At 46.0% G+C, this 23,618-nt stretch overlaps 1 protein-coding gene and 1 pseudogene across 6 annotated transcripts in view; both read left to right on the top strand.

The window, feature by feature from the left end:
- The first annotated feature begins 16,203 nt into the window (after positions 1 to 16,203).
- On the top strand, positions 16,204 to 17,138 carry LOC308347159 (sodium- and chloride-dependent GABA transporter 2-like; annotated as a pseudogene). The gene is made up of 2 exons: positions 16,204 to 16,492; positions 17,082 to 17,138. The product of its transcript is annotated as a sodium- and chloride-dependent GABA transporter 2-like (transcript).
- A 530-nt stretch (positions 17,139 to 17,668) lies between these two features.
- Positions 17,669 to 23,618, top strand: part of SLC6A13 (solute carrier family 6 member 13) — a 32,889-nt gene continuing 26,939 nt past the window's right edge. The window contains exons 1-2 of one of the 5 annotated variants that reach the window (XM_080811745.1): positions 17,669 to 17,857; positions 18,411 to 18,566. In XM_080811745.1, the coding sequence (XP_080667871.1) occupies positions 18,491 to 18,566 (76 nt within the window). In that variant the 5' untranslated portion in view covers positions 17,669 to 17,857; positions 18,411 to 18,490. Of the gene's footprint in view, positions 17,858 to 18,387; positions 18,567 to 18,691; positions 18,800 to 23,618 lie in introns of those variants that run through there. The other 4 variants (XM_080811746.1, XM_080811744.1, XM_080811743.1 and 1 more) reach the window with 4 other exon arrangements.

The raw sequence follows: 23,618 nt of genomic DNA, 5'->3' as shown, positions 1-23,618 counted from the left end.
AACATGTCTAGTCTGCTTTTCTCCCTTTTGCTTGTAAATTACCAATGACAGAGGTGATCTCAGGAGCATTCTCCCTGAGATAATGTAGTCTCCAGAAATGACTACAACATACTGCTATTGATCCCATCCATGAACTTGTTTTCTTTTCAGTGTCTTTCACATTGGTGTTTTTTCACTAAATGTTTTCTGTTTAACTTCTCTGCCGAATATAGATTTTTGCACTAGTACTTCCAAAAATGTTTTGAAGAAAATGTATTTCCATTTTTTATTTTTTTATTTTATTTTATTTTATTTTTCTTGATAGCACAGAGGTGCCTGGGTGGCTCAGTTAAGTGTCTGACTCTTGATTATGGCTCAGGCCATGCATGATCTCAGGGTCATGAGATCAAGGCCTGCACTGGGCTCTGCCTTTGGCATGGAGTCTGCTTGTCCCTTTCTCTATGCTCCTCCCCACTCCTCTCTCTCCAATAAACAAACAAATAAAATCTTCACAAAATTTTATTTTGTTATTATTATTTTTAAAGATTTTATTTATTTATTTAACACACAGAGAGAGCGAGAGAGGGAACACAAGCAGGGGGAGTGGGAGAGGGAGTAGCAAGCTTCCCACTGAGCAGGGAGCCAGATGGAGGGCTGGATTCTGGGGTTTTGAGATCATGACCTGAGCTGAAGGCAGACACTTAATGACTGAGCCACCCAGGCACCCCAAATCTTTATAAAAATTTTAAAAAACATTAAAAATGATACATGCACATTTGTTCAAGAAAAATATTAAGAATAAATGAAAAATGACCCTCCACCAATAAATGACTACTGTTAAGATTTAACCAAATTTACTTTCTGAGAGTTATCTGTGCATATTTATATAGGGATATACACAAATATGTGCAGCTTTACATAAATAAGGTTACACTTTGCTGCTTTGTAACTGCTTCTTTTACTTAATAATAAGAGCATTCCTATAAGACAAAAATACAGATTTGTATTCTTCTTCTTTTTTTTTTTAAATTTTTTATTTATTTATTTGACAGAGAGAGAGAAAGAGATCACAAGTAGGCAGAGAGGCAGGCAGAGAGAGAGGAGGAAGCAGGCTCCCCACTAAGCGAGAGCCCAATGCGGGGCTCGATCCCAGGACCCTGAGATCACGACCTGAGCTGAAGGCAGAGGCTTAACTCACTGAGCCACCCAGGCACGCCCAGATTTGTATTCTTTTTAATGGCTGTGTAGTTTTGCATCATATGGAATCTTAATGATTTTTAAGAGTTATGTATATTGAGGACACTATTTCTTTGTCTTGTGTTGCAAATTTTTGATGACTTTATTAGTCTTTTATTCTTACTATTTTTTACCTTATAAAAGTTATTATTTTATGATGTGAACTTCTTTAGTTTTATAATTCCTGGTTTTCCTGACATGCTTAGAATGACTTCTACAAGATAATAAAAATACCTCTGTGATTTTGCTTACTACATTTCTAGTTTTATTGTCTATACTAAATTTTTGTTCCATCCTGAATTAATTGGTGTGAGGAATGACAAATTTCTTTAGATTATTCCTCTGTCAACTACATTTCTTAAGTTTCTTACTGCATACTCATTCACTCTTCAAAGTATTCGAGCATTGGCTTTGCATTTCTTTTCTTTCTTTTAAAGAGTTTATTTATTTATTTGTCAGAGAGAGAGAGAGCACAAGCAGGCAGAAGGAGAAGCTGGCTCCCTGCTGAGCAAGGAGCCTGATGCGGGACTCAATCCCAGGACCCTGGGATCATGACCCGAGCCGAAGGCAGATGCTTAACCGACTGAGTCACGCAGGTGCCCCACAGATATTAGTCTTATGTAATCATGTACACCTAATCACATATGTCCCGTCACCTTTGCTGTGATCTGTTGGTTAGAACTAAGAGGTCCAGCTCCTGCTCAAGGAGAGAGGCAGTGATTGTGTGGGGGGGCAACTTACATCTGTTTGTCTCTCTCTCTCTCTCTCTCTCTCTCACACACACACACACACAGTGGGGGTGAGTAATTTGTTGCATCAGCTTAAGACTGACGTGCCTGAGAAAAGAAACTGACTTCCTTAGGCTTAGCAACATTCACAGTTTCCGTACTTTCCTATTCAAGTTAGATTGAAAAAGAAAAGCATAATGGCTTTGTTTTTCTAAAGTTCATGAGAAAGAAAAGGAGTAGTTTTTTCACTTGGGCTTAACTTCTATAAGACTGCTGCAATTTGAAGTAATTATAATTGCCCTTTGGCCAATCTCCTCCTTCATTCAGTGGAACAAATCTTTTCTGCTTCTTAGAGCAGTAAAAAGCTCCAGATCACATCACATCTATTCCTATGTGTTCTGAGCTCCTTGACCCTCCTGGTAGTTCTCTTCTGAACACATTCCAGATTGTTCCTATCCTTTTTAATGTCTATGCAAAGCATATTTTTAATCTTTAAGCTGTAATTCTGGAGGAAGGAGTCAAATCTCCTTGGATTTCTTAATTCATAAGATTCACAGGATGCATAGCTGAGAGTCTTTGCAAATTTGCCTCCTCTCCATGCATTTTCTTGTCTTCTGTAGCCTCTTGCTTTTGGAGGCTGTGAGCAATAATTGCTGTACTTTCCATTCCTAATTTTAATTCACAAATACGGAAATGTGAGGATCCCCTCATCATTGTAATTACACTCCTATCTTTCCTAAATACCCTGAGAGTTTCTATTTTGTTCCTAGGGATGGTTTAGGAGGGAGTTTCTTGTAAACTGGCTTCTTGAAGTGTGGTAATAAAAGATAGGAGACAAGGGACTAGAAGAAGAATTCAGAATTTTAAAAGTTCTCATCCCAAGTTTGTAAATTAATAGTAATTTCTTTCGAAGGTAGTAAGATTTCCATCTGTGCTACTGATGGGTGATTCCTTTATAGGAATCACCTGGAGAGCTTTTTAATACCTCAGCAAGGGCATGAGTCAGTGCTAGCTTTCTGTGTTGCTTTGCAGTTCTTTTTTGGGATATATTTAATATTCTGCTGTAAGTGCTATGCATACATACACATATATACATATATCCTAAATCATGTGTGAGAATGACATAGCCCTAACATTTTCAGGCATCCGAATGTCAACTTTTCCATGCTTCTAGTGCTAATACAATAGCATCTAAATCATTTCTAAACATGTTCTAAACAGTTCTAAAACATGGCTAATGTTTGCATGAAAAATGTGTCGGGGAAATGTTATGTATAAACAGTCTAGTTCCACCTTGTTTTTTCTAATATTACTAATTAAGCACGATTGTACAATAAATATTTGTTTACCAAGCAAAGCTTTGTCTGGTTTGTGGGGTGTGTTGAGACTATGGGAGATGATGAATGGACAGGTGGAGGGAGAAGGAGATGCTGCGCTGAGTTCACACAAAATTGCCAGGTTTGAAGGTGTTTCTCTGTTAAGTTGTGTTTTTCGATAGCTGTATCTGCGCCTCCTCTGCTTTGCAGAGATCTTGGACTTCTGCCTTCCAGGTTATCCATTTCTTCCAGCACACTGAAATGTGCTCTTCCCTCCTTCTGCATTTATGGCCTTTCTTTTTGCCTCCTTCATACACCTGCCATTGGTCACCTGGTAGGACTTACCACCTGATTTCAACAGTCACTTCTTTGGGCTTCTGCTCCTCGGTTTGCGGGTATGTATGTGGAGTTCCTCGATTGCTGGATTTCTCGTTTGGTAGAAACCAAGAACTGAGCCACTGTTGACGCAAACACAACCCGAACGGGTCAATGCCGATAGGGCATGGTGGAATCACGGGGACGTTTGGGGCACTCCAGCTTCACAGAGATGTTAGGAGCCTGGAGAGCTTCCAGAGGACAGCAGTGAAAACAGTGGGTGGAGTAAGGAAGGAGAGCTCTTGGAAAAGATGAAAGGATTGGGGGTTATTTATCTTGGAGAAGAAAGGGCTGAGGGTGGCTTTCAAAAAGATTTCAAATATAAGGCCAGCTGTAGCACATCTTTCTGGAGGGTGGAATGAGAAATGAGATCGCTGCATCGAAGGGATTTTGGCTACAGAGGTTTTCAGCTTGCGCTGCCCATTAGAATCATCCAGGGAGCTTTAAAGAAAAAAAAGGTCAAGGCCAAGGGGTGCCTGGGTGGCTCAGTTGGGTCTGACTTTGGCTCAGGTTGTGATCTCGGGTCCTGGGACCGAGCCCTAAGTCGGGATCCCTGCTCAGCGGGGAACCTGCTTTTCCCTCTCTCTCGCTGCCCCTCCCCCTGCTCATGTGCACTGGAGTTCTCACTCTCTTTCAAATAAATAAAATCTAAAAAAAAAAAAAAAAAAAAAAAGTCAATGGCCAAGCTGCACTTCAGAACAATGAAACGAGAATCTAGGGTTGGGAACCAAGCGTCAGCAATTTTTAAAACGTTTCCCAGGTGATTCCAATGGGCAAACAAGGTTAAGAGTGAAGATAACAGGTCCTTACTTGCTAAGACTGATGTGATTTGAGAGGGGACTCTGAGTGGAGTGTATGGTCTTCCTATTTAGAAATGGTTTGCGTATGTAATAGACCCTTAGCTTCTTGGGGTGTAGATAGATAGGTATAGATACATCTGCACAGGTATCTGTCTATATCTACATCTATCTGTCTGTCTGCCTGTTCTCTATATCCCTTAGAGGTAGGTTTTAATGGGGTAGCCTTCTTCAGATGCGGTAGTTCTCAATCAAGATCATCTTTGTGAGAATCAGGGTCAGTGCACAACAGGATCACATTGTACGGCGTTAAAAATACAGAACTATCTGGAACGCACCCCATTTAGAAGAACAAATCAAAATCTCTTAGGTGGGACCCAGATTATAAATTTATATATGTTATAGATAATATGTATATTATTATATGTATATTATGTATTTATATATTATGTATATATGTATATTACATATATAATATGTATCTATAGCTAGCTAGATTGATATCTATATATCTATATATCTATCTATATCTATGTAGTTAAATATAGCTATCTTTAAATTCATATAGTCCTATGGGTGATTCTGATGTACAGTGCAGGGAATCACTTTTTTTTTTTTCGGGGGGAATCACTTTCTAGGGAAGGATCACATCCTCCTGATTTCCACCTCTCATGAACATCTGCTGTGGGAAAGACACTGCAGATTTTGATGGCATTAACTTTGCCTTGAAAAACACCCCGGGCTGTGCATCTGGGAAGAAATCTCCATCCACCTCCCGTTGCCTCCTTTCCCAGTTACACACCTGCTTCCCTGAAGTGGATCAGCCAGCAGGTAGGCATCAAGAACCTCCCGTGTGCCTAACACTATGTATTCTTTGAGAATAGAGAAAACGAAGTTCTTCTTCCCTCTCAAGGACTTCACAAACTCTTGCATTGAAACTGATAAGGAAACACACACAAGAAATTGTTGAATTAAATGGTACAGACAGCTGGGGGCGCCTAGGGGGTGCATTCGGTTAACTGTCTGACTCTTGGTTTCAGCTCAGGTCCCCATCTCAGGATCTTGAGATCAATCCCCGCATCAGGCTCTGCGCTCAGTGGGGAGTCTGCTTGGAACTCCTGCTCTCCCTCTGCCCCTCCCACTCGTGCTCTTTCTCACACTCTCTCACTCTTCCTGGCACTAAAATATATAAATCTTTAAATGGTACAGGCTGCCACAGAAGTCCAGTTCTGAGGAACACTTCATGGAAACTGTGGGATTTGAGCTGGTCTTGAAGAGCAGGTAGGATCTGGAGTGAATGTGGGAGAGCAGACCAGGCGAGCCTTTGAGAAAGAGCATTTGACGGGAGGGGAGGACGGTGTTTGAAAGGAGAGGGAAGCAAAGTTGGCAGGAGTTCGTGGGCCAGATTCTCACACGCATGGCTGTGGGCCACAGTGGTAAACATTCTAACAAGCTGACAACCTCCTAGAGTGGTTGAGTTCTTAGTGTCAAAGAAGGATTTGCAGAAACCCCTTAGGGAGGTCATCCTCTCCTAATCCTTTCTTTCCTAGCTGACACAAGGCCCACGGAAGCAAGCTTTCCTCCAGACTCTCTGGTAATACTTTGTGATTTCTGATTCAGAAGATTTTACATATTAATCTTAGAAGAATTGAGAGGAAAATGGCCAAATGATGTCAGTCTATTCTAGAAATTTCTTTTTCCTTTTTCTTAATGGAGGGAGTTGGAGCGAGATGTAACAAGAGTGAAGGCTGGGGTAGGGCTACTTGTTTGGAGGCTTGAGAACAGGGGAAAGGGCATGTGAGAAGCTGGGGCCACGGCCTTGAGAGCAAACTCTTTTGGGTTCCCTCTCCCTCTCTGGATGAAGAAAAGAGTCCTCAGCTGTGAGAGGTGAGATCATGGGCGCATCTCTAGTTTCGTCGTGTCCATCGGCTAAGTGATCAGGGCATTGATGTACGTCCTTGCCTATCACAAATAAATGCCTGCAGTATTGTGGAAAAATGTTCAGCATAAAAGACTGTACAGAGGTTGAAATTGTTCTTTCTACACGTGGTCCCTCTGTCCTAATCTCTCACCGTGGCTCTGGGCTATCGTGTGAGGGTGTCGAAGCTATGTTGAGAATTCCTCCATTCAGTCAGAGCCCCTTATCGCTCACTGCTCATCAGCCAGAAGTTTCCTGCTGAGGCTAGTTACCTTAATGTTGCAAACTCTCCTCTCTGTGTATTCTGAGGATCCGATGAGAAACCTGGGGAAACGGGGATCAGAAGAGACTGGATACGATTGGAAAAGAACAATTTTCTGGAGTTAAAGAGGAAAGTTACGATTTTTCCTTCTTTGCTCGGGAAGGTAGAGCAGTGGGGGACGATTGTACACACAGCTGGATAGGAGACTTGCCTCTAATTAGATTGTTAAAATAGTTCAGGTCTGATGAAGTTTTCGGTGAAAGGAGTATTTTTTTTCTTGTCATTTCATTATCCACCTCTCTCCTAAGAGAGCTCTGTTTAATCCCCTGGGCCGGCGGTAGCCCAAACAAACACAGAGCCAGAGCTGTGCTCTGTAGCCTTTTTCTTGTCTTTTTTTTTCTTCCTGGAGTTAAAGTGTAGCCTGGTAGCTGTAAGTAGTGGACTTTGAAATCTCATAAGCCTGAGTTCAAATTCTGCCTCTAATGTTTTTTAGTTACGTGACCTTAAGAAAGTCATCTCCTTTCTGGGTATTTAATTAATTAATTAATTGATTATGAAATCTCATAAGCCTGAGTTCAAATTCTGCCTCTAATGTTTTTTAGTTACGTGACCTTAAGAAAGTCATCTCCTTTCTGGGTATTTAATTAATTGATTAATTTAATTAATTAATTAATTTCTGGGTATTTAATTAATTAATTTACTGGGTCTCTCTTTTTTTAAGTTTTTATTTATTTATTTGACAGAGAGAGACAGTGAGAAAGGGAACACAAGCAGGGGGAGTGGGAGAGGGAGAAGCAGGCTTCCCGCTGAGCAAAGAGCCTGATGTGGGGCTCGATACCAGGAATCTGGGATCAGGACCCAAGCGGAAGGCAGAGGCTTAACAACTGAGCCACCCTGGCGCCCCATTGGGTCTCATTTTTTAAGAGGTCATACTAGCAATCTCTGTTATCTCTCCTGAACAGATGGGGGCCCTCAAATGTGGGGGCACCCGCTTGGGGGGAAGCCAGCAGGACGGGAGGTGAGAGAATTCACTGGAGGCAGAACGAAGAATTTGGAGGTTTATTGAAGACAGGGCAAGGGAGCTGAGGGCAGGATAGCAGAGGAGGGGCGGTGTGGTACGAGGCAGCGGGTCGGGGCTGTATTTAAGGAGAGAGGGTGAGGAGGTATGGGAACATATGGAAGTCTCCTTTTTTGGTCTGGGTGTAAGTAACCCATTGGTCAGCTGGGGCTTATGGGTATCTTGAGGTGGGTCACCTGATGGGCCTGTCTGTATTTAGCCAGAGTGGTTGGGGGTCCTGTGGGGGCTCCCATCATTCAAGCCTCTTGCACAAAAGTGGCATCTACATCTGTTTCGGAGGTTTATTCTGAGGATAAAATTAGATGGCACGCGTGTAGCCCTCAGCACAGTGCCTGGCGCTTTGGAAGCGCCCAATAAAACGAAGAACGGCGATGACTGATACTAACATTCTTCGTCCTAAGTTTTATTTCTTTAAGACCTTGGGCTTCGAGAGTTCAGGCTATCCTCCCTGGAATCCAACCCAGCACCTGAGAACAGAATTCTGCGTGTTCAGGACACCTGTGGTCCCAGGGATTTCCCCAGTAGGATCCAGGGCTTGGACAGCAATAGTCAGGGAGCAAACCATGAAAAAAAGCCTTTTCTATTTTAAATTAGTTTTAGACTGAAGGAAGTGTTGCAAAAATAGTACAGTTTCCGTACGCCCACCAAGTCACCATCTTATCCAACCAGACCACGACTGTCAGAACAGGAACCCAGCATGGGCGGAGCGCCATCGGCCTGGAGGCCTTCTGTACATGGCACTGGTTTTGACACTGGTCAGTGGCCCTTTTATGTTCTAGCATCCCCTCGGTCTCCTGCGGCCTAAAACAGTCTCTGTCTCCTTGTCAGTTATTTTGTCCAGTGTCCCCCTCTGGCTTTGTCTTAGGTTTCCTCATGACTAAACTGCATTTTTGGCAGGAGCGTGGTTGTGTTTTTCTTAGTACATCATTTCCTCGGTTCACGATATGGATAGCAGTATGTCTTATTACCAGAGATGTTGGCCTGGGTCACTTGGTTATGGTGGTTTCTGTCTGATGTCTCCACCATGAAGTGATTCTCTCTTTGTAGCTAATAAATATCTTGGAGGAGATGCTTTGAGACTATGTAAACTTCTCACCCATTCATTTTAGCAGTCAGCGGTAGATCTTGTCTCCAACAATGATTACAGTGGGGTTTGCCTAGTGGTGAGTTTCTATTTCTTGCTTTCCTTCTACTTTTATTAATTAGAATTCTACTGTAGAGAAGAGCTGTCCTTTTCCTCCCATTCATTTATTTGATTGATTATTTACTTATTTTATTAGCATGGATTTGTGAATATATTTCATTCTTTGGGTTAAAATCCAGTACCATCCTTATTCACTTTGTGGCTTGAGTTGTTCCAGTTTTAGCAAAACCATAATTTGTGTAGTTGATTCCACTTGTTCTTTTCTTTTTTTCTTTAAAAGATTTTATTTATTTATTTGACAGAGATCACAAGTAGGCAGAGAGGCAGGCAGAGAGAGAGGAGGAAGCAGTCTCCCCGCTGAGCAGAGAGCCCGATGCGGGGCTCAATCCCAGGACCCTGGGATCATGACCTGAGCCGAAGGCAGAAGCTTTAACCCACTGAGGCACCCAGGCCCCTTCCTCTTGTTCTTTTCTTCCCTTTCATATATTTGAAAAGAGATCGAAAAGGTCAATAGGTTCCTCACCCCTGTGGTTAAACAGAACTATGCCTATTAATTGTTTTAAAAAGATTTTATTTATTTATTTACTTGAGAGAGAGGGAGCAAGCGAAAGCACGAGCAGGGTGGTGGCAGAGGGAGAAGCAGACTCCCCGCTGAGCAGGGAGCCCGATTCGGGACTCCATCCCAGGACCTTGGGGTTATGACCTGAGCCAAAGGCAGATGCTTAACAACTGAGCCACCCAGGTGCCCCAGTGCCTGTTCGTTTAAAGATCTCTCTCCACTTCCTTCATCAACTCATTCCAATGTTGAAACTGGTGTTGCTCAGAAATACTCTTTTTGAAATGAATCATGCTCATTTGAAATTTTTTTAAAAAGATTTTTATTTATTTATTTGAGAGAGAGAGAGAGAAATCACAAGTAGGCAGAGAGGCAGGCAGAGAGAGGGGGGGAAGCAGGCTCCCTGCTGAGCAGAGAGCCCAACTCGGGGCTCGATCCCAGGACCCTGAGATCATGACCCGAGCTGAAGGCAAAGGCTTAACCCACTGAGCCACCCAGGCGCCCCTCATTTGAAATTTTTTTTGCCCTTGTGCCACTCCTAGTAGAGAGAAAAAATTGCTGCGGGAGTATATCATGGCATATTGACATTGAAATATGCCCGGGGTCAATGGGCTAGAAGCCGAGACCTGCCAGGCCCTCTTTCTCCATGGTTCACTCTATTTCTGTTTGAAGACCACATCCTTCCATTATCCTAACGGTCTCTAAGGAGTCTTAGAACCAATGCCCCCTCTTGAGTGAGAACTCTTGAAGACTGACTCTAGTGTTCCCTATTTTCAGGTTTCCTGACCCAGGAGGGCAAAGGCTGATGGCAAAGTGAAGTAGAAGCAAGGGTAGTCCTGCCTGATTTGTGCTAAACCCCAGACAGGGAGTTGTGAACAATTGCCATTCATTTACCAGCGATTTTCAAACGTTTTAAAAATTGGTCAACCTAAACAGGGCAGAAGACTTACAGCACCAGTTCCTACTTTCCGGGGGAAAAAGAAATTGGGGATAACAAAGATTTGGAGAGGAACAAAACAGCAATCAAAATGATAACACGTAGGAGTGCCTGGCTGGCTCAGTCAGTGGAGTGAGCGGCTCGGTCTCAGGGATGTAAGTTTGAGCCCCACAGTGGGTATACAGATTACTTAAAAAATAAAATAGTTTTAAAAAGGTAAAATGTAAGTGGTTATATAAAAACAACAGGATCAACAAGCAAAACTGAACATTCCTTTGTACAAGGGCAGCAACTCTAAACGACTCTAATTCAAGGCTAAAGGAACTCAGCCTGATCCTGATGGTGCCCTGGTCACTGGGAGTCTTTCCTGGAAATAGGGAACCCTAGTTTTTGCACATAGAGGGCATAGGAGGGGCTGTGCAACATTGCTGATGGCTGTCTGGTGTCCTAACTTAGAATACTATTCCTGTATCGATCTGAGGTTCAGTACACTCCAGTTACCTCGTCAGTTTCTAATGATTAGCAGCTCAGTTAATAGGTCATTAGTAAGTAGCAGTTGATGGTAAGTAAAAACAGAAGTTAACAGCATTGCCTTTGAAGATGGACTTTTTTGCATGAGTTTGCAACCTCTCTGGGAGAACACTTTTGGTCTCTTGTTTAACAGTTAAATAAGATGGAGGGATAGTCGGAAGGGGAGAGAAGAGCAGCAGAAACACGGGAATAATTGTCTCTGTGAGGCTCCCTGGGCTTTTTTTTTTTTTTTTTTTTTAAGATTTATTTATTTATTTGAGAGAGAGAAAGAGCTGAGCTGGCAGCCAGAGGTGGGGTTCAATCCGATGACCCTGAGATCATGACCTGAGCTGAAAGCAAATGCGTAACCGACTGAGCCACCGGGGCACCCCCAGACACCTTCGTTTATCCCGTTCAGTCATCCACCCCAAGCCCCGCCCCCAGCCCCAGACTCTTACTGTCTGGCCTGAGTCCAGCTTTGCTCAGGGGTCTCTGAATCTCATCCCTTTCAGGAAACCTTCTCTGCTCACTGTGAATGATTTCTGAAGGATGAATACCAGCTACCATTTGAAGGCTTGCTACCCATGAACTGGGCCCTTCACATATGCTCGTTACCTGCCGAAACCTCACTCAACCCTGCAAGGTAAGGAGGAGGCACACCTTTTTATAGATTTTTCAAAAGAAAGTTGTGTTGTTGTGTGTTTTTTTTTATAATGTTAGGTTTTTGGTTTTTTAAAAGATTTTATTTATTTATTTGACAGAGAGAGAGACTGTGAGAGCAGGAACACAAGCTGGGGGAGTGGGAGTGGGAAAGCAGGGGGAGGGGGAGAGGGAAAGCAGCCTTCCCACAGAGAACCTGAGGTGGGCTGCATCCCAGGACCCTGGGATCATGAGCTGAGCCAAAGGTGGATGCTTAACCCACTGAGCCACCCAGGCGCCTGAGAACAAGGTTTTTGAGCAACAAGGCCACAACACGAAAAGTGATGGAGCCGGCACTCTGCCCTGGACCATCTGGCCTCGGCACCCAGGGCGCATCCGGGCCCAGCATGCACCCCAGGGGCGTTCGGTGTTGGGTGGGTGCTCTGCCCCCCCACTCTGCTCCCGCCCTGACACGGAGTACGAAATGCTGGGGACTAGACGGCGGCCGCCTCCTCTTCCCAGCCAGCTCTTCCACTTAGGATGAGTTTAGGGCTTAAGCTTGGCACTTTCTTTTCTTTATTGGTATAAAAAATCATTTAAAAAAAGAAAATCAAAACTAGCACATTGTTTAACAATCCAAAAAATCGAAAACAGAAGTGAAAAATGTCCCTTACTTCATGTTTCATTTCCGGGCCCCAACCCTACTCTCCAGATAGAACTAGTATTAATTGTTTTGACTTTCCCTTATGTATATAAATGCGCGAATGCACGTGCGCCAGGGGCCGGGGCGCTCAGTCGGTAAAACCTCTGACTTGGGCTCAAGTCATGATCTCAGGGTCATGGGATCCAGCCCCAGCTCTGCATTGGGCCACTGGTGGGGCTCCCTACTTAGCGGGGCGTCGGCTTCACCCTCTGCTCCTCCCCCCAGCTTCTGCTCTCTCACTCTCAAATAAATAAATAAAATCTTTAAAAAACGTGTGTGTGTGTGTGTGTGTGTGTGTGTGTGTGTGTGTTGAGGGTGTTTTTCTGACTTCTCAGATTTCTATAATCTACGTATTTTTATTCCTTTTTTCTGACAAGTTTCCCTTTATTGAATTTTATGCCTATAATTTTTCCAGTAAAACAAAAAGTAAAAAAAAAATAGTAGGGTACAACCTACAAAAATGATGATTGATTTTTTTTTCATCCCATTAATGTATTTTTTTAATTGAGTTATAGTTGACTCACAACATGACATTACTTTTAGGTGCCCATATGTATCTTTATTCTTTTTTTTTTAAAGATTTTATTTATTTGACAGAGAGAGAGAGATCACAAGTAGGCAGAGCAGCAGGCAGAGAGAGAAAGGGAAGCAGGCTCTCTGCTGAGCAGAGAGCCCGCTGCAGGGCTCTATCCCAGGACCCCGAGATCATGACCTGAGCTGAAGGCAGGGGCTCAACCTACTGAGCCACCCAGGCGCCCCTGTGTATCTTTGTTCTTAATCACGGTCCACACCAAATCATAAACTGCAGAATGCTAAGAGAAATGCACATTCAATTTACTGGGCACCTGAGGAACACCTATTCCTGATGGGAGTATAGGAGCGCTGGAGCCGGGGGAAGGGTGGAAGGTGGGATCCCTCTAGGGAGACCCCGAGGTGGCCAGAGGGAAGAGCTTGTGAGGTCTGGCTGGGGAAGACAGCCTGCTGCCTGGCCTCTCAAGCAACTGGCCTGACCTGCCAGGGTGCGCTTGCACTCCCAGGCTGTGAGTTGTCTGGTGCTCAGGGGAGGGAACTCGGAGGGGGGCAGGCAGAAGGCGGAATGTGGGCTGGGCCAAGTTTAGAATTACAAGTGCGGCAGAGGAGTTGGAACCACACTTTAAATAGCCAGCACCTTCCCCTTCCCCCTTAGATCATTCTTCTCCCCCCGCCCCCCCCACTGGACCTCTGGCAGCAACCGCACTAAGGTTGGTGACATTTTCTTCTCTCTCTATCTCTCTCTCTCTCTCTCTCTCTTTTTCTTCTGTTTCTGGGTTTCAGACTACAGGTTGGTAAGATCATAGTTCGTACAACCAAAGGATTTTTTGGTTCTCCTAGAAAACAGATCCTGCCACTTCTGTGTGCCTGTGCAGAGACTAGATGCTATATTCTGGGCTTTCTGAAGGTTCAGTGGCCATGGACTTGAGGGCACATGGGCTTTAGAGGACGAGAACCGTAGACTGAGAGGAAAGAAAGCCTTTCTTCTCTGTGAGATGAGACAATGAACACCTCTTCGGCAAGACCGAAAGAAAATAAAAATCTGAGTGCTGTTATTATATGAAGTACTTTCCTTTATATATATCTAGTGCCTCACTTAGTCCTTCTCGCTTTCACAGATGAGTGAATGGAGACTCAGAGTAGTTAATTCACTTCCCCGGAGTCAGACAGCGAGTGGCACAGCGCAGAGCTAAGATCTGTGTCTGACCCAGCTCATGACCTTCTAACTGCAGCACACTACCTCTGAGAGGCACCGTCATGAGGCCAGGGACCCAGGAGAGGCCTGCAGTTTCTTCTAGGGTCTGGGAGGATGAGGTAGTGGAGGGAGATGGCATTCCACCATTGGAAGACTCCCATCGGATGGTAAAGAGAGGCTCAGAACGAGCATGAGGCGTTAGACAAGTTTCTTGAAAGGACTGAGGAACCTTCTCAGGACCAGCTGGTTGGGTTTCTCCTTCTTAGCTCAAAATCTCTGGAACCTGTTCCCTAATTTATCAAATGAGCAAAGGTGCGTACTGTTCCTTGACTTTCTGAATCCCTGAGGTGGCCCCCCTGGGGAGGCGGAGCCATAGGGGAGCCTGGGCAAGATGAGGCTCTCCCTGAGAAAGTTCTGTTAGCATGAATTTTTCCCGAGGCGTATGAAAAAAGCCCGTTTGCCTCCTTTTCCAGAAAAGGGACCATTGTATAAAATCAGGAGGGAGTCATCAGAAGATACTACTGAGACGTGCTGATCAACCTGGGTAGCCAATGTAATTGAGAGATTTAATGGAAAGAGCAGGGACAGAGTCGGTTCAAGTCCTGCCTGTGCCATTATCTCACTGTAGGGCCGCAGAGACGTCACCTAACCTCTCTGAGCTGCAGCTCCCTTATTTACAAAGCTTACATTTCAGGGTGGCTGTGGATTAAAGGAAACAAATATATGTAAAGCACTTGGTAGTAGTTGCTCACTAAATGTGAACCATGTCCAGTCTTATCTTTAATCCTGGTAAGAGTCTAGAATAGGGCAGTGAAGCATTTGGACCAATGTTTCTTTTCTTTTTTTTTTTTTAATTTTTAAATTTTTAAAAAAGATTTTATTTATTTGACAGACAAAGATCACAAGTAGGCAGAGAGGCAGGCAGAGAGAGAGTGGGGGAAGCAGGGGCTTGATCCCAGGACCCTGAGATCATGACCTGAGCCAAAGGCAGAGGCTTTAACCACTGAGCCACCCAGGTGACCCTGGACCAGTGATTCTTTTTTTTTTTTTAATTTTTTTTTTTTAAGATTTTTTGTATTTATTTGACAGAGAGAGAGAGAGAGATCACAAGTAGGCAGAGAGGCAGGCGGTGGGAGAGAGGAGGAAGCAGGCTCCCCGCTGAGCAGAGAGCCCGATAAGGGGCTTGATCCCAGGACCCTGAGATCATGACCTGAGCCGATGGCAGAGGCTTAACCCACTGAGCCACCCAGGTGCCCTACAGTGTTTCTTTACTAATTTCATGTTTTCTTCTCTATTCTAACAGATTCCTATGTGTAACATCACCAAAAAAAAAAAAAAAAAAGCCCATAGTTCATCTTTCTTTTATGTTGACTTCCTAGAGACAGGGAAGGATAGCTGAAAAAATCAGCCCATCTTCTTTAGAATTCCAGGACCCCCTCAGCCTCTCTCATTCCTTGGGAAGGATTTTTTAAAAACTTGCTTTTATTTAAATAGTACAAAATAAATCATTTTCTTTGATGAAAATGTAGGAAATGGAAATAAGGAAAACATTCCTATATTCCAACCATGGAGAGAGAACCATTTTGGTGGCTATCCTAAGTTTTCAATGCATACACTTTATGAAATATTTTCCAAGCATACTGGTATCGTGTATGCTCTTTGATAACTTTTCACTTCACATATTGTGAGCACTTTCATTTCATTACCTTTTCTCCTGCAACACAATTTTTGATGATAGTATAAGGCTCCAGTGTCTGTATGTACCATAATTTATTAACCTGTCTATCACTTTGGGACCTTACATGCTTTCTAATTTTTTGCTGTTGTAAATAATGAACATCTTCAATGCCAAATCTTTACGCATAGTCACAGTTACTTTGCTTGACTAAATTCCTGCAAGGGAAATTGGTGGCCTTGAGGATCCTTTCAACTGTCCCCAGCAAACAGAATATAGACACTGGCTGGCAGAGAGGAACTTAGACAACCCAGGGGCCATGTGAATTCTTCCATATCCACAAGCCCCCACCCAAGAGGACCTGCCCTGTGGAACACATGCCTGTACCTCGGTCTCCATGCTTTCTTTCTGAACAGGAAAGGAAGATACATTCTCAGCAGCTGTTACTCAGTCTTTACCAATGAGAGATGCTAAGGAGAACACGGGTCTACAGGCAAGGGGGTAGGAATCTACTTTCTTCCAGTGCACTCATTCCTTTGGGAATTTGCTGGTGAAGAAATGGGAAGAGTTTCTTCCCAGGATTCCCAGCAGTTCACAGAGCACTTTGCTTCTTTTCCAGGTGGGATGGATAGCAGGGTCTCGAACACAACCAGTAATGGAGAGACAAAGCCAGCATACCCAGTCCTGGAAAAGGCGAAGGAAGATGGCACTCTGGAAAGGGGACACTGGAATAACAAGATGGAGTTTGTGCTGTCAGTGGCTGGGGAGATCATTGGTCTCGGCAATGTCTGGAGGTTTCCCTATCTCTGCTACAAAAATGGGGGAGGTGAGAGTCACTGTGCCAGCCCACCCACCCCTAGAAGGAGGATTTCTCCATCTCCCACACGTACTGCTCCTCTGGGGAGTCCCATGGGTGCACAGAAATGCTGGAGTTGGAAAGACCCTTATGAGTCAGGAAGGATACTGCAGACCTAGGAGATTGAGACCTAGACACGTTATGTGACTTTCCCCAGGGTTTTTCTATGTTGCTGTGGCATCCTAGGTTTGGAACCAGATGGATCAGAGTTTGGACCCTGGCTCTGCTATTTAATCTCTGTGTAATCTTGGGCAAGTCGTTTAAGCCCCTCAGAGCCTCAGTGGCTCTTCCTGTAAATTAAGATAGCAGTACCTGCCTTGCAAGCTGCCGTGAGGATCAGCGGTCACGTGGGTCAGGAGCTTAACAAATGGCAACGATGTTGGAGAAGATGTTGCTAGTGAACTGTCCCGTGGTCCTGAAACTCCTTAGTCCGTGTCTTCCCCTATGCCACTGGCCTGATGCCATTCCCAAGGTAGTCATTACCCAACCCCTCTGATGCCCAGTGACACTGATGCCCAGTGTCATAACCTTTGATACCAGTGGCTCTCCCTTCAAAATTATCCACTGAACTTTGTGGGCAGGTGGCATTAACTTCAGCTCTTTCCTAGGTCCTTTTTGGCTTCTTGCTCCCCCCACCCCATTCCAGCCCGCTGGGGGCAGCTCTGCTCCTGCCCTGCAGCGGTGGTCATTTTCTGACCAGTAACTCACTTTCAGGCAATCCCAGCCCTCTGTGGGAGAGCTCAGAGGGATTTCTCAGGTCCTGAAGCATTCTGGGTGAGCAGTAGGTTAGGAAGATCTCCTTGTTGGTGGGTAAAGCGTACAGGTGTTGGGGCTCCCCAGATCCAGTTTGGACGTCTGGGCTGGAGGAAGGGGCAATGGCGAGGTAGGTCACGTGGGGGAAATGCTGAGGGCCGTGGTTATTCTGTGGGCCACAGGATTGGTGGGTACCCTAACGTAACACCTGTTCTTTGCCCGGGGAGTCGGATCCTCTGGATGCGTGGAGCTCCGCCTCCCAGTGGTTTTGGACAGGGGAGGTGGGAGGGCTGGCTTGGAGCTCTGAAGCCTCGGAGCACTGTTCCCAGGATCGTGGCCATTGGAGGCCTGGCCTTGGAGTTGGAAGTTAACTTGTATGTTTCCAGAGGGGAGGGATGGGCTGATATGTCCTTTCTCCCCCCGGGGATTTCTGGCCGGCAGCCTGAAATCACAGGACTTTGTTCCACGCACTGTGTGAGGGAAGAAAGGAGGTCTTCCCACTTCGAACCCAGCCTTGGACACTCCACATGCCTCCCTTCAGTGAGCTGGGTGGAGGGACGAGGCTGGTCCAGGGCGGAGGAGGAGTCTGGAGGCTAAGCTGGGCTTTGGGACTCTGTATCTGGAGCCTAGTAACCAGCTTAGCTCCTCACATGGCAGGAAGATTAGGAGGTGAGCGGCTTTCCCCAAGCCTCTCTGGAATTGGGTAAAGGTTGGCCTGGGAATTAGCGGGAGTGGCACGAAGAGGCGGGAGGGAGTGATTTCCAGTGATTTCTGGTGCAAAACCACTGGGCTGGGGAAGGGGAAGCAAAGGGAGCTGTGACCAGGAGCAGAGTGTGTGTGTGTGTGTGTGTGTGTGTGTGGTGAGTGGGGGCAGATTGTGGGCTCACCCCGTTGAAGGGAGCTTGTCTGGCAGTTTTTGGATCTGAGCTCTGCCTCAGGGCTCTGTGGTAAGTGCGTGCAGGCCCGGGAGAGTGTGATGCTGTCTTGGTGGAAATGCAGGCCCAGGAAGAGTACGGGGGGGCCCTTGGTTCTTGCCATGGGCTTGTGAGGGAAGGGGGTGGGTGTGACGGCTAGTTGGCGGCTTCCTCCCTGGATAGAGCCGGCCTTCCAGTGGTGCTGATTCTGACTGGGAGTGGAGAGACCTTTCCTGGGTCCTGGATCCCGTCAAACTGTTTAATCCCTAACACTGCCACCCACAGTCTCTTCCCTTGATCAAACGTAGGGCCTTAGGACTCGTCTTTTCCTTGATGGACGTCAGCAACTGGAGGGAAGTGTTCTGAGGGGCTTTGGAGCTAGAGGCTGATGCTCAGGTTTGCTCTGAAGGGCATGAGTCATCCAGGGCCACCGGGTGAATTAATGGAAAGCCTCCTTTGCCAAGGTAAGGGGGACTCACCTAGGATGTGTGGGGTCATTAGACGGACAGGCCTGGTTTGTGGTAGTCCTACTGGTTTAAACTTCCTGTCATCATTCAGCTCCTCTCACCTTCCCGGGAAAGCAAGTTCCTACAGGGAATGAGCCCCAACGTTTGCTCTTTTCACCCCCTTGTCTGGCAAGGAACAGACTGATGCCTCTTTCTGACAGGACCCTTTGTTACCCGTGTGGGACAGGAAGGTGAGGAGAATGGAGACTACTTACATGGATTTCACCCTTCTTCCTCCTGGTGTAGTGATTTTACTTAAACCCATGATTCTCCAACTGGGGATCCCTGGGGACTCCTAGGGGATGAGAGGGATGTTTTGAGCAAGTTCTGGAGAAAGATGCTGGGGATACACTGGGGTGAACCGTGCTCAGGTAATGGACCCTATCAGCCTGCTTCTGGGCCCTTTCTTCAACTTCCCAGCCTTAAACCGCCACTTTGGGACTTGGGGCAGAGGGGGAGATAAGTTAGGTAGGCACTTTTTATCCATATTTGTTCAGCGATGAGATCAGGAATGAAAAAGTTCCCAAAACACATTTTTTGTTCCAAACTTAAAATACCAACGAGGTCTTCTCTGGTTCCTTCCAGCTTTAACATCTGGTAGATCCCAATTTGAAGTAAGTTCCCGAGCAGAGAAAGGGCTGAGGCAAGAATATGATAGAAAAGCAGGTGAAATTAAAAAAAAAAAATAGCAGGAGAACAGTGAAACACTATAGTCAAAAACCAGAGAAGCTGAGAAAGTAATAGAAAGAAGCCCATCTCAAGTCAAAAGCGGCTAGTAGGCTCTTCAGGGAGATGGATGGGAGCCTTGCCTGCCTCAACCATCTACTCGGTGAGCACCCTCTCTGCTGTCCAAAACCTGGGGCCAGCCCACCCCCTAATGGCTTTCTAGAATCTCCAGTCTCAGCCAGCCATCCCAGCACACAGCCCACACAAGCCCTGACCCTGACCATGTCATTTAACAGCAATTACTGGCTACCTTCCATTTGCCCAGAATTCTTCTAAATTGTTGGCATCCGTGTATAAACAGAACAGAACAGTTCCCTGTCCTTGTGGGGCTGACATTCTAGAGGAGGGAAACAGACAAGAAACATACTAAATGGGAAAATTATACAGTATATCAGAAGTTAAGGAGTGCTATGGCGAAAGACCAAGGAGAGCTGGGTAAGGGGATCAGGAGTGTGTGGGAGGGGTGGTGGGGAGGGGACACTGAGAACATATGAGCCAAAGTTTGCCAGGAGTGAGAGAGTTGGCTGTGTGGCTACTGAGGGTAAAAGTGCTCCGAGCAGAGGGCACACAAGATTTAAGAGTCATAAAGCAAGAGGCTGACTGGTTGGTTTGAAGAGTTGTGAGGAGGGGAGTAGATAGAAGCCGGGGTCAGAGAAATAAATGGGACAGGAGTGGCAGATTGGGGAGGTCCTTGTCAGTTACTTTGAGACTTCGGCTGTGACTCTAGTGACGTGGGGACTCAGAGCAGGGTTTTGCGCAGGAGTGACATGATCTACATTTCATTATTTTTTAAAAGATTTTATTTATTTGAGAGAGAGAGAGAGAGAGCGCACCGGGAAGAGCAGACAGCACAAGTAGGGAGGGGCAGGGGAGAAAAGGGGCAGAGGGAGGGGGAGAAGTGGACCCCCTGCGGAACAGGGAGCCTGACGAGGGGCTCGATCCCAGCACCAGGGATCACGACCTGAGCCGAAGGCGAACACTTAACCGACTGAGCCACCCAGGTGCCCCATTGATCTTACATTTTGAAAGAATCTCTTTGGCTGCTGTTGGGAACAGAGTGTATAGGCACCAGGGAAGAAGCAGACCAGTTACAAGGTTGAAGATGTTAGAGTCACGCTTAGTTCCTCCCCTCCCCCCCCAACCCTCAAATCTACCTAACTACCCAGATTCTGGGTACTTCTGAACATGAACCTTCAGCTGGGTTCTCTACACCCTGGTTGCTGATAGACTGAGTTCCTCAACACCCAGAACTCTTGGGACTGGAGGCCCCCCCCATGATGTAGGCAGAATCTGACACTTCTCGTCACCCCCCACTGATGCTTGCTGGTCTCAGCAGTCCCAAGGGCTACAGCCTGAGCACTGGGGAGGAAGGACGAGCCCTCCGCTGTGATGTGGCCACGAGAGGAGCAGGTGTTCAGAAGAAAATAAGGAGTTGCGTTTTGGGAACACTGACCTGAGCTATCTCTTAGCTATCCAAGGGGAGCTGTCCACTAGGCAGTAAAACACAGAAGTCTGGAGTCTGTGAGGGAGATGCAGATGGGAGATATAAATCAGTGGGTGATTAGCCCTTTCATGGTGAGAAGAGAGAACAAGGAATGGGGGAAGGGGAGGGAAGAGCAGGGGGCAGATAAGGAGACAACAGTGCAGAAGGACGACCACCAGGACAGTGAAGTGTTTTGGGAGGCAAGGAAAGCCATGAGGTCAGAGAGGCCGGAAGGACAACGACATCAGATGCTGTAGAAAGGTCAGGAAAGTTGCGGAGGAGACTGGAGTGTTGGCTTTGGTGGCATGGGGGCCATTAGTTGGTGACCTTGTAGGAACGGTCGCTCCGGGAGGCCAGAGCAGTGACTGCTTCTGCTTGCACAGTGGGTTCGAGGTAATGGGGGCAGCAGAGAATTAGAAATAGGAAGTACGGGTTATTTGGGCAAAACTCAGGAGTGGACAGAGTACATGTCTGCCGTGTGTTCTCCCTCCTGCTTAGGAGGGAGCCAGTGTGAGTGCTAAAGAGAAATGACAGGGTGTCCTGTGCAGCCAGCGGTGCCCCGGTGCTGGGGCTGGGTCTCCTGCCTGGGAAGACGTTGAGCATTTGAAATAGCTCTCCTGCTCTCCACCCTCAGCCACCTGGAGGGAAATGCAAACACGACCTCCTACCGAGGCCTGTCCCCTAAAGCTCTAACCATGGGGATGAGAAGTCTCCAGAGAACCCAAAAGACATGTTGGGGGGAAGGTGGTAGGACAGAGTTTTGGTAAGAGGATTCAACTCTGCCGGGAGGGAATGTAAATTACTTGTCCACCAGTCTCAGCCCAGTCAAAAACATCATCTGCCAACCATTTTATGCTTAATTTATTTTTTAGAAAAAATTGATTTTTGTATTTATTTTTATGATTTTATTTTTAAGTAGTCTCTACACCCAATGTGGGGCTTGAACTTAAGACCCTGACCGAGATCAAGAGAGGCATACGCTCCTCCGACTGAGCCAGCCAGGTGCCCCTATACTTAATTTCTAAGTCAAGGTTGCTGAAAACCAGGGGCAGAGGTCACTCATGCAAGGAATCATTGGTTTTTGCTAGTCATAGAACACCAGCTGGAGGTCACTTTGTGTGAAGACAGATGCTTCCTTGATCCTTGTCTCCCTCCAAGCCCTCCTCCCTTTTGATCTTCGGTCCCCAGACACCCAGATCCTTCATGGGGCTTCAGCTGGGCTCTCTCTAGCTCCCTGGACCCTGGCTACTGGCTGACTGAGTTCCTCCACCCCTGGAATGCCTGGACACCCCACATGCCACTACAACAGAATGCCCCACAGCTGGATTTCTAGGAATAGGGATCTTAGAGCAGCAGGCCATGGAGGGAGGGCAGCCCTAGACCACAGGGACAGAGGCCATAGGGGCACCAGGGCTAGGAGGATTAAATAGTACCTGGCCCCTGGGAGGACTGATCACCTTGATGTTGCTTGTTAGTATAAAGAACAAAGGGAAAGGAGGAGTGCTTTTTTCTCCATATAAGAATAACGATTGTGATTTTAGTAGTGTGTGATGGTTTGTTACCATTGTCAGTTAATGACTCGGCTCCCAGCAGTCAGAATAGTGTTGCTTCTGGCATGTAACGGCTCATGGATGCTCACCACTGGGTAGAATCTTATCAGTTTAGGCTTTTTAAATATTTGCTGGAATATTACAGAGGACACCACAGAATGGGTTCCTTTGGAGAAGAGTGGCCTGCAGAATGATTCCCTTCTAGGTTGGACATGGGGCCTCCCCCATCTCACGGGAAACATGCCAGGACCCTTCAGAATTTGGGGAAGGAGACTAACCTGCCGGGATGGGGGAGCAGGTCACTGAGATCCCTCCTCCATCTCTAGGACTAGGTCCATCTTTTAATCATGGTGGCTGGGGCTTGGGTAGGGAAAGAGGCCGGGGACCCCCTAGGACCCCCAAGTCTGCACCTGGGTCCCTCTGGGGTCCATCACTCCCCTGACCCCTTCCCCTTGTAAGGCCAGAGGCTCAGCTTGTCAAGTGTGGACCTTGCCCCTTGTGGTCAGCTGCCCACGTGCTCCCAGAGGCAGAGGACTAGGGGAGCAGAGCTGACCATGGAACCCTCTGTGGTTAAACATTGGCTCAGATTATTGGGAAAGATCAGGTAGCATAAAGGTGGGGAGGAGGGGCTTGAATTGGGCTGAAAATTCTCTTTCTCTCTGTCTTTCTGTCTCTCTCTGCTCTCTTTCTTTTTCTGCCATGTTTTCAACTCTGAGCCATAACTGTTCAAATTGGCTACTGAGTTCTCTCTTCTGGAATTTTCCCTTCCTGCTCAATGTCTTGGATTGATTTATGGACTTATTACACTGTGGTGTTTATGATCTTTATTTCTTTGCCTTGTGGGAATCAGGTGCTTTCCTCAGCAGGACTTAGAGACATGTAGACTACAAGCCAGAGATTTGGAAGGTGAGGGACTGCAGAATCCTAGTCTCCATTAACTTTCATTTTCAAACAGTTTTATTAAGATATAACTGATTTACAACAAAATGTGCCTATTTAAAGTGTACAGTTTGATAACTTTTGACATGTATACACCTATGAAACCATTGCCACAATCAAGATAATGAACTTGTATTGTATTCATGACTCCCTCAAGTTCCCTCCTGTCCCTTTCTCCCACCTCTCTTACCTTTGCTACCCTGTCCAAGTACAACCACAGACGTGGTTTGGCTTTTTTAAATGTCTTTCCAGTTTTATTGAGATATTATTAAGGTGTACAATGTGATGATTCAATCAATGTTATCTACTGTG

The sequence above is a fragment of the Martes martes genome (genome assembly GCF_963455335.1).
Source record: "Martes martes genome assembly, chromosome: 8".
Classification (NCBI taxonomy): Eukaryota; Metazoa; Chordata; class Mammalia; order Carnivora; family Mustelidae; genus Martes; species Martes martes.
The sequence above is the reverse complement of the archived record's forward strand: the minus strand, read 5'-3'. Positions and strand labels throughout refer to the sequence as shown.